The sequence below is a fragment of the Daucus carota genome, chromosome 8 (genome assembly GCF_001625215.2).
Source record: "Daucus carota subsp. sativus chromosome 8, DH1 v3.0, whole genome shotgun sequence".
Taxonomy (NCBI): domain Eukaryota; kingdom Viridiplantae; phylum Streptophyta; class Magnoliopsida; order Apiales; family Apiaceae; genus Daucus; species Daucus carota.
The window spans coordinates 11969518-11986228 of NC_030388.2; the positions used below are offsets into that span (position 1 = coordinate 11969518).

At 34.2% G+C, this 16711-nt stretch overlaps 2 protein-coding genes across 2 annotated transcripts; both read left to right on the forward strand.

The window, feature by feature from the left end:
* Positions 1 to 7408: 7408 nt before the first annotated feature.
* On the forward strand, positions 7409 to 8035 carry LOC108198137 (agamous-like MADS-box protein AGL62). Its single transcript, XM_017365906.2, has one exon. It carries the CDS (start codon positions 7409 to 7411, stop codon positions 8033 to 8035), a length of 627 nt encoding a protein of 208 aa, XP_017221395.2.
* A 5304-nt stretch (positions 8036 to 13339) lies between these two features.
* LOC108198138 (agamous-like MADS-box protein AGL62) lies at positions 13340 to 13966 on the forward strand. The gene has a single exon (XM_017365907.2). It carries the CDS (start codon positions 13340 to 13342, stop codon positions 13964 to 13966), a length of 627 nt encoding a protein of 208 aa, XP_017221396.2.
* Positions 13967 to 16711: the final 2745 nt, after the last annotated feature.

A 16711-nucleotide genomic window follows, 5' to 3' on the forward strand; every position in this document is an offset into this window, starting at 1 on the left:
GTCAACAGCTTTTTTGCATTTAGATTTCCGGGGGGTTAGGGGAAGAGGTGGTGGAGCGGGAGCTAAGGCAGAACTTCAGGGATGTTGTGGACTTGTAGTTGGTCGCAAATATTGTGACTGTCTAGAGTCAAATAAGTCTATTGATACACCAATTTAAAAATTTAAGTCATACACAAAGTCTACGGACTACTAGCTAATGTTTCTAATAGCTTTGACACAACATAAAATAGCAGATATTTTTTTAATCGATGTTCTTAATCAGTCGGGCATATATTATGTCCAATCAGGACCATTCATTGTTTGTATAACATTTTGCAAGAGAGAGCACAACATGTGAAGGATATATTGCCATTACGTTAGGCAGTTGGTCAGTTGGAAGTTGATTAACATTTCATGCATCCTCACAACTTTTTCATTGCATTTGTTTGGGATGAATGTATTTTGCTAGGAATGGAATGAGGCTGAGAATGGAATTATAACCCCATTTCCCTTCTTCACTCAAAGTACTATGGACTCTGCTTGCAGAAGGGTAGTTATAAAGTTTAGCTCCATTTTGCCGAAATGCAATTTTCTAATGATGAGAAACATGGTTGCATTAGAAGGCGCATTTTTGATGGTATTCAAGTGAGTAAGAAGTTAGGTGAGTAAGAAGTTAGGTGTACTAGAGCAGATCAACTGGACCTTTGAGTTGGACTTTTATGAATTCTGTTAATTCCATTTGTATGTCATTTAAGTAACGCTAATATATTCGTCTTTCCAAATTTGAGTTCTTTTTCTCCAAACAGGGGAATATTGTTTGGAAAGATTTTAACATTGCAGAGAAAGCTGGAGGAATTGGAAATGGTATCACCCTGGAGAAGGATGTCACTATTCATAGCTGCAATCTGGAGATTCATCAAAACGAGGGCAGTCCGGGGACTATCAATTCCAATTATTGCTGGCACTGTGTTTGCTTTAATTGTGAGTCTTGCCTTGACATTATATATCTTCTGGATGAAAGGTTTCCTAGGAGGAAAATATCTTGAAGATAAATGTGGGATATCTTATCAAGATATTGAGTGTGTGTATTGTTTCAAGCTCATAGCTTGTTTAAAAAACTGTTGTGATGTTTATTTGCGGATGTCACATATATTACTTGCTGAGTGCAAATTTCGTGAGGAAATACCTTTAAATCAGTGTGGTCAAGAATTCTAAATTTTTTTGACAAAAAATGCAATTTCATTACTCATTTAAAATACAATTCTTGATTTTAACTGGAACAGACCTCCAGTCAAAAATGCAATCAGGATACACATGGGACACTTGAGCTAGCTCGTGCCGGCATATTGGCAGATCGCTTTATAAAATACAATTCTACGTTGTTTACCTCCTTAATCATATTCATGCAGTCTTCAATTACCTGACCAAACCGTGATCTCATTGGAGTTGCATTACGAATCATCTGCACCACAAACAAGCAATCTGATCCTAGTATAAATGAATTCTACTTTCCTCCTTGGCCCAGCTCAGTGCTTCTTTGGTTGCAATAGCTTCCAGCATAGACGGGTTCATCACCTCATTAAAACATTTTGACTTAGCTCCCAGAGGCACGTACACCCTCATGATCGTGAACAATAATGCCAATGTCACAAGAACCCCGGTCAGAAAAAACTGCTGCATCCACTGTTATCTTTACTGTGTCTTGTTGAGGCTTTGCCCAGTGCGTAATACCATCTCCTGCTAATGAAGGTTGAAGAGGTACCTGAAGTTCCTGTCCTGAGCCACTTTCCATTGTGAAAGATACTCCCAAGATTTTGAAACAATTCTCAGGGCTGACCATCTCTTATTGTTCCAAACAAGGTCATTCCTGGCTCGCCAAATCGACCAACATAAAGTGATAACCTTTGCTTTCTTCTCACTAGGCTGTCCAAGAATGCTCTTCTTAAGCCAGGGTCGAAAGTTTAAGCTCACCTCCTAGCAGCAACGTCACATCCAACCAAAGCATGAAAGATTGATTCGACACCATTATCACAGACCGGGCATTTGTTATCAATCTGAACATGTTTCAAGCAAAGTTGGGTTTTTGTTGGAAGACAATCTGTTACAGCCCTCCAAATCAAATTCATTCAGAGCTTTTGAGAGGTGCTTTGGTGTTCCATACCGTTTTCCAGAAATTAATACTACCATTGTTATTCCATGCGCCTTTCTGTGACTACAAGAGTTTATAAGCACTCTTGACGGGATATTGCCCAGATTGCTCTAACTTCCAGAACAACATATCCTTATCTAACTCCTGCTCAATCTTGGTTGAAATGCAAAGATGATCTCTGGCATTAAAGATATCCCTTATAACGTCCAAGTCCCATTCTTTGGTGTCCGTGTGAAATAACGAATCGACATTCATATTTACTATCGACAGAGAATCGGTAGTGATGAAATGATTATATGTATCATTAATCAAAGGATCTCAAATTTGGAAAGACAATCTTTTTGGACAACCAAAGATCTCAAACTTGACTAGAAAACTAAAGTCCCACTAGGCCACATCCACACCCTACCATGCCCTATCTAGACCAACCTTGGGGTCCATCTCCTAGCCCCACCACAACCATCCCCATTCTCCTTAATTAAACTGCTTCATATCCATTTTTTATACTTGTATCAGAGTAGACCCCACACACACATACATGCATTTATATTTCATGTTGCTCTTACAACTCTTAGCCTAAGAACCCTTAGAACTTTCTATTATTAATTAGGGTTCTGCACCAACTGCGCACATGCACAAAATGTAGTGTTTATGTATTATATTTTATAATTATTTTCGAACACCCACAACGATTCAGAAAACATTTATTTAAGTTTAGATCCTGGACATCTATTTAAAATTTAGGGTTCTATATATGGCAGAAACTTAGTGGTTCTAAGGTTCTATTTTAAGAATGGATTCTCTTGAGCGCGACTATATATATATATATATATATATATAGGGTCCTACTCCAATAGAAACTACTAGAATAGAAACTAAATAGAAACCAAGGCGATTAAGTAGAATGATGTGGGTATTGGGACCGGGGATGGATCCCGAGATGGGCTTAGACGGGGTCTAAGTGGGGCCTAGTAGGGCTAGGTCGGGGCCTAGTGGGATCATGGTGGGGTCAAGATTTGGCTCTTTAAGACCGTCCGGAGCCTGTCCAGGGCCTGTGAGGAGCCTTGGCGAGGCCCTAGCGGGCCCGGGATGGATTAAGTGGGGGTGAGGGTGGGCCCTAGGTGGGTGATGACATATAGGGGGTGGGTGATGACATATAGGGGGTGGGTGAGGTCATTTAGATATAGTTTCTCTTGGTTTCCATTTTAGTTTTTATTTTAGTGGTTTCTATTTGAGCAATTTCCTATATATATATATATGCCAAAGTTCTATGGAGTGCAATTTTTTTTTGGAGTATTGGAGTACAAAAGCATCCACCATTTATTTACTTTCCATCCAATGACTGTTAAAGTATTGGCAGCTTTTTTCAATTTGTATTATTCATTTAATCACTGCTTACCAGTCCATATATACCGTACAATACGTAGAGTATGTATTAACTTGTGTTTTGCAGTTACAGCATTGCTTGAATGTAGGCAATTAAATTCTGATTAATAGCATGTATCTTCATCTCTTGTATATCTGCTTTCTTGTTTCATCCTACGCTGCAGCCCGGTCTGTTATCCTGCATAGTAGATCGACGTAAGGTCAATGTACTAATCCGTTGCACAATTTGTTCTCTTCCAGTCTGGGGTTGTCAGATGGCGAACGTCGAAGATCATCCTGGTGAGTCTCGATGTGTATAAGTTGTTTAATATGTACAGATGATGTCCTTTATTGTTGTCAAGAGTTCTTCTTATCGTTATTGATAAATCCTTCACGTTTGTAAATGATGTGCATGTGTTCAGGTTGTAGCTTATATGTTTGGATTCATGTTTGGCTGAAATGTATTTCCTGTAAAGCTAATGCCTTTATGTGTCAATATTGTAGTTTCAGAGGTGCCACACATGGATTCTTCCGACTCTAAAAAATTCAGAAAATGATGTAGGATCTTTAGTATCCAAGACTTCGAAGAGTTGTAGTCCGAATAAAGATGTAGAAGATCCCATCGAAAATGTGAAAATTCACAGGCTACATGTTACGTTGCACACGATGGTGTGAAGTACTGGACTCCTATATGCGAGGAGTTTAAGAAACCTCAGCTAAATCAATACTTTATTACATTGGAGGACGCTTTTAAATTTTACAGGGATTATGGGCTTATTTGCGGTTTAATGTCTGTAAATATACAAAGAAGACATTTAGCAAAAAAAAAAATATACAAAGAAGACTGACAACGATGGCAATATGTATGCCAAGTATTTAATATGTAATCAAGGTGCTTCTCCATTGCCTAATAAGTTGTACGATGCTGATGGTAATTTAGTTCAAGGACCCCGCAGGAAGACATCCTATAAGCGTTGCAAATGTCCTGCTCAGATTGTTCTTTGCTTCTTTCTGAGACAGCTTATCTGAAGCAAGATTAGTACTACGTTTTCTGTTCTCCTCGTCCTCCAAGTCTACAGACACTGGTTCTTTTTTCTTCCAACTAAACACCCAAGGGCTTTCTATTAGTCGGTTGCTCCGTCGTCGTCCTGCAACAGTTCGAAACATTCAGCAATACATCACAATAGATTCCCTCGTGTGACATAATATTTCTCAATAACTAGAGAATGCATTACTAAAAGAACAAACATTTACAATCAGCTAACAAATTAGGACAAAATTCAATAGCAACAAAAGCCCCACTGATATTCATACATGCCGCATAGTATATTAAATGTTTGGCTTGTTATGCACAACCTCAAACTCCACCATAACACTACTACTATTTCATACTAAATCTGCACAGCTTCAATTACAGACATAAATATTATCAAGAAGACAAAACATTAAATGAAATGCATATTGTTAAATAAATATATAGATCACTTCATGGTACATACTTTTTGCTAGACAAATTAAGAACCAAACCATTCTAAAATGTACAACACCAAACAAGGCACCCTATCTGTTCTACGTAAGTGTTGAAGTACAGTTCACATCTTAACAATTGAATATACTACTAGAAACACGCCACTCAAGCATGTATGAAAACAATCTAGAGCAGAACATATTCTAATACTCCACTACTAGAAAAAGTGGATTAGACATCGCAGTTTAGACATCAGTTGCAAATTACCACGATGTTAAAATATCTCTTTGACATCGGCTGCACACTAACCGATGTCTTTTATTAATCTATGCATCGGTTATTCCTTTAACCGATGTCTAAGACGTGTTTAAAATTTTTAAGCGCGCGGTCCTCCCATTCTCCTTTAATCTATGCATCGGTTATTGTAAAACTGCAATAAAATTATTTCTAACACAAATAAATAATAATATTATTATATTAGATAAATTATGTTGCCCACACCCTTGATACTATCTTAAAAGAAGTTTTCATGATTTTACACATAAAGTCATGTCATTAGTAGTTTTACCCATCCTTCTAACTTCTCAAAAAAAAAAAGATAATAACCTCGTATCCGTAAAAATTATTAATATACATATCACAACCATATGATTCGAGACATTTCAAATTTTCATGAGTAAGGATAGAATAAATTTATGAACTAGCACAATTGAAAATTGTGTCCATCAATAAAATAATTACGAATAGATGAACATAACATGTGTACACTCTAATTAATTTGTTTTACATATATAAAAAACTATCTATATTTTCAAAAAGGAAAAAAACCTTTATGATGGCTAATTAATTAATTTCTCTTACCGGTTATAAAAAGTTACTTCACCAATACCTCACCATACAATGGGGTGGCAATATTGGACCCGACCCGACAACCCGACAGGAATTCGACTTGTAAAATATGAATTTGAGTTGGAGTTTTTCGGGTTCAGGTCGAATTCGGGTTGACCCAAAATCAACCTAGAAAAACGGGTCATTTTCGGGTTGAATTCGGGTTATCCGAAATTGACCCGAAATTACCCGAAATTAATATATAATATAAATATTATATACATTTATATTATTTATATTATTTTTATAATGTTTATTACTTAAATTTAATAAACAAAATTTATTTTAATAAAAAAAATTTATTTGAAGTTAAATAATATTTATTTCTTACTTAAAAATATATTTATTAATAAATATTAATTTTCAGGTCGGGTTCGGGTTACCCGCGTGTAATGCGGGTCGGGCTCGGGTTGGGTATTCTAATTCATTAAAATTTCGGGTCGGGTTTGGGTTGGGTAAAACTTTTGACCCGAGACTTTCAACCCGACTCCAAACCCGAAATTGTCAGCCTTACCATACATGTAGATTACTTTCTAAGCATAACTTTATAAATAAAGTCCATTATTTGATATGTAGATTTCTAATTGTATTACAAAAAAAATCTCTAACAATAAAATCGTGCATGTTATAGAAATTAATTTTTTCACTATGTTAGATAAGTGTATTTGTGACACTAAAATTTACCATGGACCTTTAAGTATAATATTTTAAAAATAAACCCGAACACAAAAGAAAGAAATAAAAATTATTTCCACGAGATGAATAGAATATTCTTATGTAAGTTAAATATTTCAACAATTTTTAAAACTAAAAGTAATTTAATAAAATAATATATAAGTTTGTAGTTCAGAATTATGGTGTGTCATTTTGGACCAATATTCCCGGTATTTGAACAACATTAAAACTATTAATAATAAATGATGATGAAATATGCCTTTTATAATATCGGTAAATATATTAATCAATATATTCAAATTGATTTTAGATTTGCAAAAAATAATAAACTAAAATATACCATTTAGTTTTTTTTTCTGAAAAATATTCAAGACTTTACCCATCGTGTCAAATGAAGTTTAGTGCCTGATGTTAGGAATATATGATTGATTTTGGGTTTTGTATAGTTTTTATTGATGTTCAAATTGACTTTTTCTACAAATATAATAAACACTTTAAGTAAGTAGACCAATCATATGTTTTTTAGTTTTAATAAAAATAAGACAAAAAGGAATTATAAGTGTGGCCTGTTTTAGAAACAGAAGTCATTTATTCTCCTTGTATTATCAAAACAACTGTAAGAATGTCATGGCACAAAAAAGAGGAATATAAGATCCCTAATAAATACTAATGTTACAAGAAAATTTCAGAAATTAATTATGTTTTTTCCATTTGAAAGATTACCATATGGTCTTGGCAATGCAAGTTTTTAAATGCTAATAGAATGAAATATTCAGATACCAATATTTCCTCGCTTTTTCCAATAGTGAAGGTACCCAAGGGGTAGCATCCCTTTATAATATCCTGTTCTATTTCATTGTATCAACTAAGGAGGATAGAGGAACATGGCAACAAAGAGCAAGGGTCGCCAAAAGATTGTTATGGCAAAAATGAGCAAGGAAAGTAATCTGAGGGTTACATTCTCCAAGAGGCGTTGTGGGTTATTCAAGAAAGCGAGTGAGCTAAGCACCCTATGTGGTGTAGAGATTGCAATCATCATCTTCTCTCCAGGGAAAAAAGTTTTCTCATTTGGATATCCAAATGTTGAACAAATCCTCGACAAATTCCTCAATGCTCAGGACCCGAGTCCAATGAATTCAACCACCCTTCAACTTGTACAGGCTCTTCGCAGTGCAAGAGTTCGTCTACTCAACAAGGAACTCTCTGAGTTGCTTATATATTCGGAAGAGCAGAAGAAACAAGGGGAGGAGCTCATAAAATTGAGGAAGCAACGAGAAGAAATGTTCTGGTGGGAGGCTCTGGTTGATGATCTTCGATTTGAACAACTTGATATGTTGAAAACAGGTATGGAGGACCTCAAGAGAAGCATCGCAACATACGCTCAGAATCTTGTGATGATGGAACACGCACTAGCACTAAATGGGTGTAGCACCAGCTCTGGACTTTCAATGACACCAAATGGATTTAATCTCGGGCACGGATGTGGACATCCAATTGTGTACCAAAATTAGGGAAACCAACCAAGGGTGTGAGGCATAAGGAGCTAAATTATAAGAACTTGTCGTAAGTGGTCTTTTGTTAAAACATTTTATATATGTTTGTACAATAAGAAAACCAAGCTATATATCATGCTTTTTGTCTTGGTTTGTGCTACTCATTTAATGATTTCTTTCTTGATATCATGATGAATAAAATATTTTAATGTTGTTTTCTCTATTTTGGTTTCATAATATCATTTAATTTATTGAGTTGCTAAAAGTTGTTAGTTCTTATACTCTTTATATATTAATGTTTAGTATAAGTTTCACTTTACAGAATGTTAATTTCTTTATTATATATAGAAGAAGAGAAAAGAATGTGCGAGGGTCGGTAGAAATCTTGATCTTTGCCGGGCCATGTAGAAAACCATCTATGTACAATCTTTTGGATATAGATTGTTCATGGTCTCTTGATAGACCCTAGAGTAATATTCGAGTGATAAAACAGTTCAGATTTGTATATAGTCGAATATTTGAAAATCTTAAAAGGCTTTAAATTATTTTTCTCGGAACCAGGGGAGAACTTTGTTTTCTGTTTAAGAATGGAATTAGTAAATTTTACATATTAAGTATATATTTTTTGCAACCTTATCATCATAGGATGGTTATTCACTACTAAAAGTTCCTTGGTCAGTGTGTGGGCGGCATCTGGTTGGTAATACAGGTGATTATCTCCAGAGTCAGAGTGAGAAATTGTCTATTTCGTCACAAACTAATAAGTCTGTTAGACTTATTTTTTTGAGTTTGGCATGGAATTCATCTAATGGCTAAAACCCTTCGACCATGAAACTCAAAACAGGTGAAATTTAAATGCACAAAGTTGGTGCCCCCAAATATGTCAACCAACAAAATAAGATAACTCATCTTTTGAGAGGAATAGATGCATATATTTGAAATTTCGCACATCCTTGATTTTTATCCTATATATATCTTTGTATACATTGTGTTCGTATAAAATCATAATTAAAATAGAAAACTAACATTAGTCAATTTGTGTCCGTCATTAATTTTTCCAACAACCTCCTCCCACCCTCTCTGCATTGCACATTACTGCAAACTTAAGATATGGATACCTTGCTTGTAGAGTGTTTTATAAAATACAATTTATAGTTATCTTCAAAAAAACCATATATAAACTACTACCTACTATAATAAAAAAATTTAGGTAAAGAAAGTATTATCTTCATAGTGTTTTAAATTGAGTGCATTTAAGTGGAAATTAGTTCAATGGAGCGAACGAACTTAAGGCAATCGAAGTAAGTTTCGTACTTTATTTTTATATATATATACAATTTGATAGCGGTAATATAAACAGAATGCTAGCTAACTTATTAAGTAATATTATATAAGTTTTTGAATTAATCATACTTGTAGCCTTGGTGAAAGAGCTATGACAATTAACATATTTTGAGTAAAGTTATTTATTTTTATTTTTGAAATTCAGTTTTACTCCATGTGTGACCTCAACCATCACATCACATTTCACTCATGATCATTCATCCATATATATCATGTGGCACGAATTCATGGACCAACTCTTGTCTTTTCCCCGCTCCAAACAAATTACAGTCTTCAATTGCTCAATCTACAAATTCCTTATTGTTCTAACTGTCTTGAAAGTACAACGTGGGTATTATATATGTGTTTGGTGAAGTCCAATTAGGGATTTCTAATGAGTTTGAATGATGTGAGGGTTTAGTGCATAACAGAAGATTGTTTATCTTTTTCAAATGAGTTGAGAAAAAATTAGAGTTGAAGATTGCTTGGTATTCTTATTTTTCAGCAATGAATCTGATATGTAGTTGGGAAATAAAGAAAAAGAAAATCAGTTCATCATTAAAAAGTTCATCCTTTAAGCTTCATGCATGTGGTGTACCTATTTTAGGAACTAAAACAACTTTGACTATTCTTATTGACCTTGATAGCAATTCAAAGATCGAAAATTTGATCGACTCTCAAACACTCGACAACATAATTTATAGATTTTACTTCTTCCTCCGGATTATTTAGTAAGAAAATCACTTACTTTCATTCTATATTGTTTCAAGCTATGTTTATATATTTCTTTTACATGTACTTTATATATTCGTTGTGGTTCCAAGCCATTACTATATTGTTAAAACTATCCCATTAGAGTACCTTCCACTACATATGTGACACTCTTCACATTTGTCGGAACAACAAATCTCAACTTTCTTTTTGTAGAGAGTCGTATATTAAATGACCTTTTGCATGCTAGATAGAAGATATTTCTCATAGACCTCTAATGGTCAACGCCACATATATCTTTTACACATTTATCAATAATGGCCGGCAAGAGATGTGCTATAATAGAAATTTTTCATATGTAGAAATGATACTTATTTGAAGACATGAGTGGATCTTGAAAATAAACTAGTGCATGGAACAAGGCCCTACACACCTAGATAGTCATACACAACACACATAACAAACCTTTAGACAACTTGATATCTCACATTGAAAAAGGTTATGTGAAAAATTAGGTTATCAAATCTTCTCTCATATCATATAAATTGATGACTTTAGCACTGGACAATAACTGTGAAAATTAGTAATGGTGAGGAAAGGTGAGCAACTCTTGTACATGAAGAAAATAATACACTACAACATGTTTGATTTGGTTTAAGGGATTTTCCTATATCAAAAACAATAACCAAACTCTTTACATGTGATAGATTTGATTAAAGGAACCATTAACGATGGTTTAAAGCAGTACCGCTTTCCTTCTTGAGATTTTTATGGTTATATTCGAATCTCTAATTTGACGGATTTTTTGAACAATGCTATGAACAAGTATCCTACACTTGTTCAATATAGGTAACTTAAATAATTTAAATTAAATCATATCATGCCTCTGATCATGCATCACACAAACTCAATGTTGCCTTACATTGTATTACACTACATGACACGAATCATCAAAGTAGTGGCACATTGTCACAAAATTCTTTATTCTACATAGAAAACTCAAGCAAACTCAAGGCAGGTTGCTAAAAAATTCTTTAACTACCAAACCATCTAACGACTTCAATAGATTTTTACAAATGAGGATCTTGAGAAAACTATGTGAGACAAGTTGTTTTCTTTTATATTCTACTTCACCATTTCATTTTTTATTTGATAAAATAGAAAAGGTTTTAGATGTACTACATTCCCAAAAACCCTTTTAGGCACATATTCATGAGATGGATGTGAGTAAAAGATATCTTGTAAAACTAACTAAAGTGGAGAGTATAGGAATAAATGTAAAATTGCAATAAAATTAATGATATCTAACAGAAACAAATAATAATATTATTATATTAGATAAATTATGTTGCCCACACCCTTGATACTATCTTAAAAGAAGTTTTCATGATTTTACACATAAAGTCATGTCATTAGTAGTTTTACCCATCCTTCTAACTTCTCAAAAAAAGAAAAGATAATAACCTCGTATCCGTAAAAATTATTAATATACATATCACAACCATATGATTCGAGACATTTCAAATTTGCATGAGTAAGAATAGAAAAAAATTTTGAACTAGCACAATTGGAAATTGTGTCCATCAATAAAACAATTACGAATAGATGAACATAACATGTGTACACACTAATTAATTTGTTTTACATATATAAAAAAACTATCTATATTTTCAAAAAGGAAAAAAACCTTTATGATGGCTAATTAATTAACTCTTACCGGTTATAAAAAGTTACTTCACCAATACCTCACCATACAATGGGGTGGCAATATTGGAACCGACCCGACAACCCGACACGAATTCGACTCGTAAAATACGAATTTGAGTTGGAGTTTTTCGGGTTCAGGTCGAATTTGGGTTGACCCAAAATCAACCCTGAAAAAACGGGTCATTTTCGGGTTGAATTCGGGTTATCCGAAATTGACCCGAAATTAATATATAACATAAATATTATATACATTTATATTATTTTTATAATGTTTATTATTTAAATTTAATAAAACAAAATTTATTTTAATAAAAATTAATTTATTTGAAGTTAAATAATATTTATTTCTTATTTAAAAAATATATTTATTAATAAATATTAATTTTCGGGTCGGGTTCGGGTTACCCGCGGGTAATGCGGGTCGGGCTCGGGTTGGATATTCTAATCTATTAAAATTTCGGGTCGGGTTTGGGTTGGGTAAAACTTTTGACGGGCGACTTTCAACCCGACTCCAAACCCGAAATTGTCAGCCTTACCATACATGTAGATTACTTTCTGAGCATAACTTTATAAATAAAGTCCATTATTTGATATGTAGATTTCTAATTGTATTACAAAAAAAATCTCTAACAATAAAATCGTGCATGTTATAGAAATTAATTTTTTCACTATGTTAGATAAGTGTATTTGTGACACTAAAATTTACCATGGACTTTTAAGTATAATATTTTAAAAATAAACCCGAACACAAAAGAAGAAAAAATAAAATTATTTCCACGAGATGAATAGAATATTCTTATGTAAGTTAAATATTTCAACAATTTTTAAAACTAAAAGTAATTTAATAAAATAATATATAAGTTTGTAGTTCAGAATTATGGTGTGTCATTTTGGACCAATATTCCCGGTATTTGAACAACATTAAAACTATTAATAATAAATGATGATGAAATATGCCTTTTATAATATCGGTAAATATATTAATCAATATATTCAAATTGATTTTAGATTTGCAAAAAATAATAAACTAAAATATACCATTTAGTTTTTTTTCTGAAAAATATTCAAGACTGTACCCATCGTGTCAAATGAAGTTTAGTGCCTGATGTTAGGAATATATGATTGATTTTGGGTTTTGTATAGTTTTTATTGATGTTCAAATTGACTTTTTCTACAAATATAATAAACACTTTAAGTAAGTAGACCAATCATATGTTTTTTAGTTTTAATAAAAATAAGACAAAAAGGAATTATAAGTGTGGCCTGTTTTGGAAACAGAAGTCATTTATTCTCCTTGTATTATCAAAACAACTGTAAGAATGTCATGGCACAAAAAAGAGGAATATAAGATCCCTAATAAATACTAATGTTACAAGAAAATTTCAGAAATTAATTATGTTTTTTCCATTTGAAAGATTACCATATGGTCTTGGCAATGCAAGTTTTTAAATGCTAATAGAATGAAATATTCAGATACCAATATTTCCTCGCTTTTTCCAATAGTGAAGGTACCCAAGGGGTAGCATCCCTTTATAATATCCTGTTCTATTTCATTGTATCAACTAAGGAGGATAGAGGAACATGGCAACAAAGAGCAAGGGTCGCCAAAAGATTGTTATGGCAAAAATGAGCAAGGAAAGTAATCTGAGGGTTACATTCTCCAAGAGGCGTTGTGGGTTATTCAAGAAAGCGAGTGAGCTTCGCACCCTATGTGGTGTAGAGATTGCAATCATCATCTTCTCTCCAGGGAAAAAAGTTTTCTCATTTGGATATCCAAATGTTGAACAAATCCTCGACAAATTCCTCAATGCTCAGGACCCGAGTCCAATGAATTTAACCACCCTTCAACTTGTACAGGCTCTTCGCAGTGCAAGGGTTCGTCTACTCAACAAGGAACTCTCTGAGTTGCTTATATATTCGGAAAAGCAGAAGAAACAAGGGGAGGAGCTCATAAAATTGAGGAAGCAACGAGAAGAAATGTTCTGGTGGGAGGCTCTGGTTGATGATCTTCGATTTGAACAACTTGATATGTTGAAAACAGGTATGGAGGACCTCAAGAGTAGCATCGCAACACACGCTCAGAATCTTGTAATGATGGAACACGCACTAGCACTAAATGGGTGTAGCACCAGCACTGGACTTTCAATGACACCAAATGGATTTAATCTCGGGCACGGATGTGGACATCCAATTGTGTACCAAAATTAGGGAACCCAACCAAGGGTGTGAGGCATAAAGGAGCTAAATTATAAGAACTTGTCGTAAGTGGTCTTTTGTTACAACATTTTATATATGTTTGTACAATAAGAAAACCAAGCTATATATCATGCTTTTTGTCTTGGTTTGTGCTACTCATTTAATGATTTTGAAATTACACACCTAGAGGGGGGGTGAATAGGTGTTATGGCTAATATGACCGATTTTTAATGTTACCGAATAGTTATACTGTCACAGACAGCTTGCTGTTAATTTCAGAGTAAACAGTCAGCTAGCTAACAATGCAGATGCAATGCAAAACAGATATAATCAGTAAGCTAGCAACACAAAGAATTTTAGCCAGGTTCGACCCCTAACCCTAATGGTCTACGTCCTGGTCCCCTACCAACTGGTAAGAGATTATATTATTAATCAATAATGTTAACGATTACAATGATTCAATAATATAACTCCCTTTATCCCTTGTTCCTGTTATCAGCTTGCTGAAACCCCTGAACCACGAACCAAAAGCTCTCCAAGACCTATACTTCCCAAGTATACTCTTCTAGCTAACTAGTCCCCTTGTTCCCTTATTTCACAAGCTCTATACACAGCAACAAAACTTTAAACTTTGAACAATACAATGTATGAGTGTAATACAACCGAAACTATGAACTCAATATATATATATAATCAAATATAAGTACTAGAGCTCAAGTAAAGATTTTGCAATGTAAGTGTGTTGTATTTCAGAAGCTTGATGTGTGTTCTTGTTCTCTACCAAAACGGAAACCACACTCAAGTTTATATACACAAAGATCCAACGGTCAATTTGCTAACAAATTCCAACGTTCTTGTTCCAACCGAACTCACGTATAATTTGTTCTCAATTTGAACGTTTAAACTTGTGAAGATTACTGAGTAAAAAGCGTAGGAACGTTGTAAACAAACTCAGTAAAACGTTTATATAAAAACCATAATTTGAAATTAGGATAGGAGTAGTTTTAGATAAGATTGAGTATGAGATAAAAACTCCTATAAGTTAGGAAATCGTTTTTGTTTGAAATTCTGATTTAAAACTGAGCTCTAATATTTATATAAGTCATATATAAATATTAAAGTCCTTACAAATCGATTCCTAATAAATCTCCTTGCTTTTCGACTTGATCCTTATCCATTTGCTTTTCTGTTAACGCTGTGAGCTCGCTGATAAAACCTGTAAGCTTGCTGACAGTTGAACATAATGCTAAAACAAATTAAGCTGTTAGCACAAGTATATATAACTTTGATAGCTCGCTAACAAGCACTAGTTTTATGCTATTAGCTTGCTGGCAGTGTGATCATCAAAACCTTGAGAGTATCAATCTCCCCCTTTTTGATGATTACACCATATTTAGGAAAAGTATTTAAACTCCCCCTGAATACAGCAATCTAATATCATTAAACTTAACATATAAAGCAATTCAGCATTTAAATCAAATATAGGATATATGACAGTCTAATATGCAAAGCAAAATATATTATGCAATCAGATATCAACCAAATCAAGTACTTGCATAAATAGTTAAACTAATAATCTGACCAGGATAAACCACCTGGATACAGATAAGCATCCATAAGCATCCAAAAACAACTTAAACACATTCAACTCAGGATAAACCACCTGAGAACCAACCAAATCCAAACAAATTCAACAACTTAACAAACTTAGTCTTAAGCAAAACAAACATAGGGCCAATAAAGTACTTAAGCAACAAAGTTTTATTTTACTAGATTCCTAAATTGTCTCCCCCTTAATCATTAAAAAGGTTCGAAACTTAGGTCTCCTCATCATCCTTGTCAGACTTCTCCTTTGCAAACTTCTTCTCGAGCTCCGCAGCAATACGATTTTGCTCCATCATCAAATTTCCAGCAGCAGCGAACTCAGAATCAGTGCCTGCAGCCTCCTTAAGAGCATCCATCGCAGTGCGTGGCCTAGGACTGTCAGTGCCATCCTCAGTAGAAGTGAAAGTGAACTTGACATCAGAAGACCCGCAAGAACCAAACATCCTCTTGCGTAACTCATATTGAAGACTCCCAGAGCTACACTTCTCGGGTGAGTTCCCTGTCTTTCCGCCAAAGACTATATCCTTCCAAAAATCAAACTGATTTGACAGCTCCTCCATTTGTTCAGAGAGCTGTTTCTGACCATCTACCAACTGCTTATGGTTTGATCTCAATTCCTCCATGTAATCCAGAATCTCCTTAGCAGAAATACCCAGATCAACACCAGCAGGAGCAGCAACAGGTGGAGTAACAACAGGAACCTCCAACACAGACAAACTACCATCTTTCTCAATTTTCAAGTTTGACTGACTCAAACACTTAACATCTAAAAATTCTTTGGCCGTAACAGACTCGACCCCATCAAGATCAACACCAAACCATTCAAACACACGAGTTAACAGTAACCCATATGGTAACCCAGCAGTAGACTTCCCTTCAACAGCATTAACCATATTTTTCAAAACTAAATCACCCATGTCAAAACTCTTGCCCGACATTAACATAGCACACACAACAACATCTTGAGCTGACAAATTAGACCTAGTGCCCAACCTAGGACTAATGTTCTCAATTGACACCTTAAACAGAGCATGTGCAAGAGGGATTAACTGAGTGGTAGAGGGAAAAGTATCATTGTCACATTCAAAACCAAGAATAGTCTTAAACTGATCCTTAATCCCAAAATCCACAACATCTTTAAAACCACGCTTA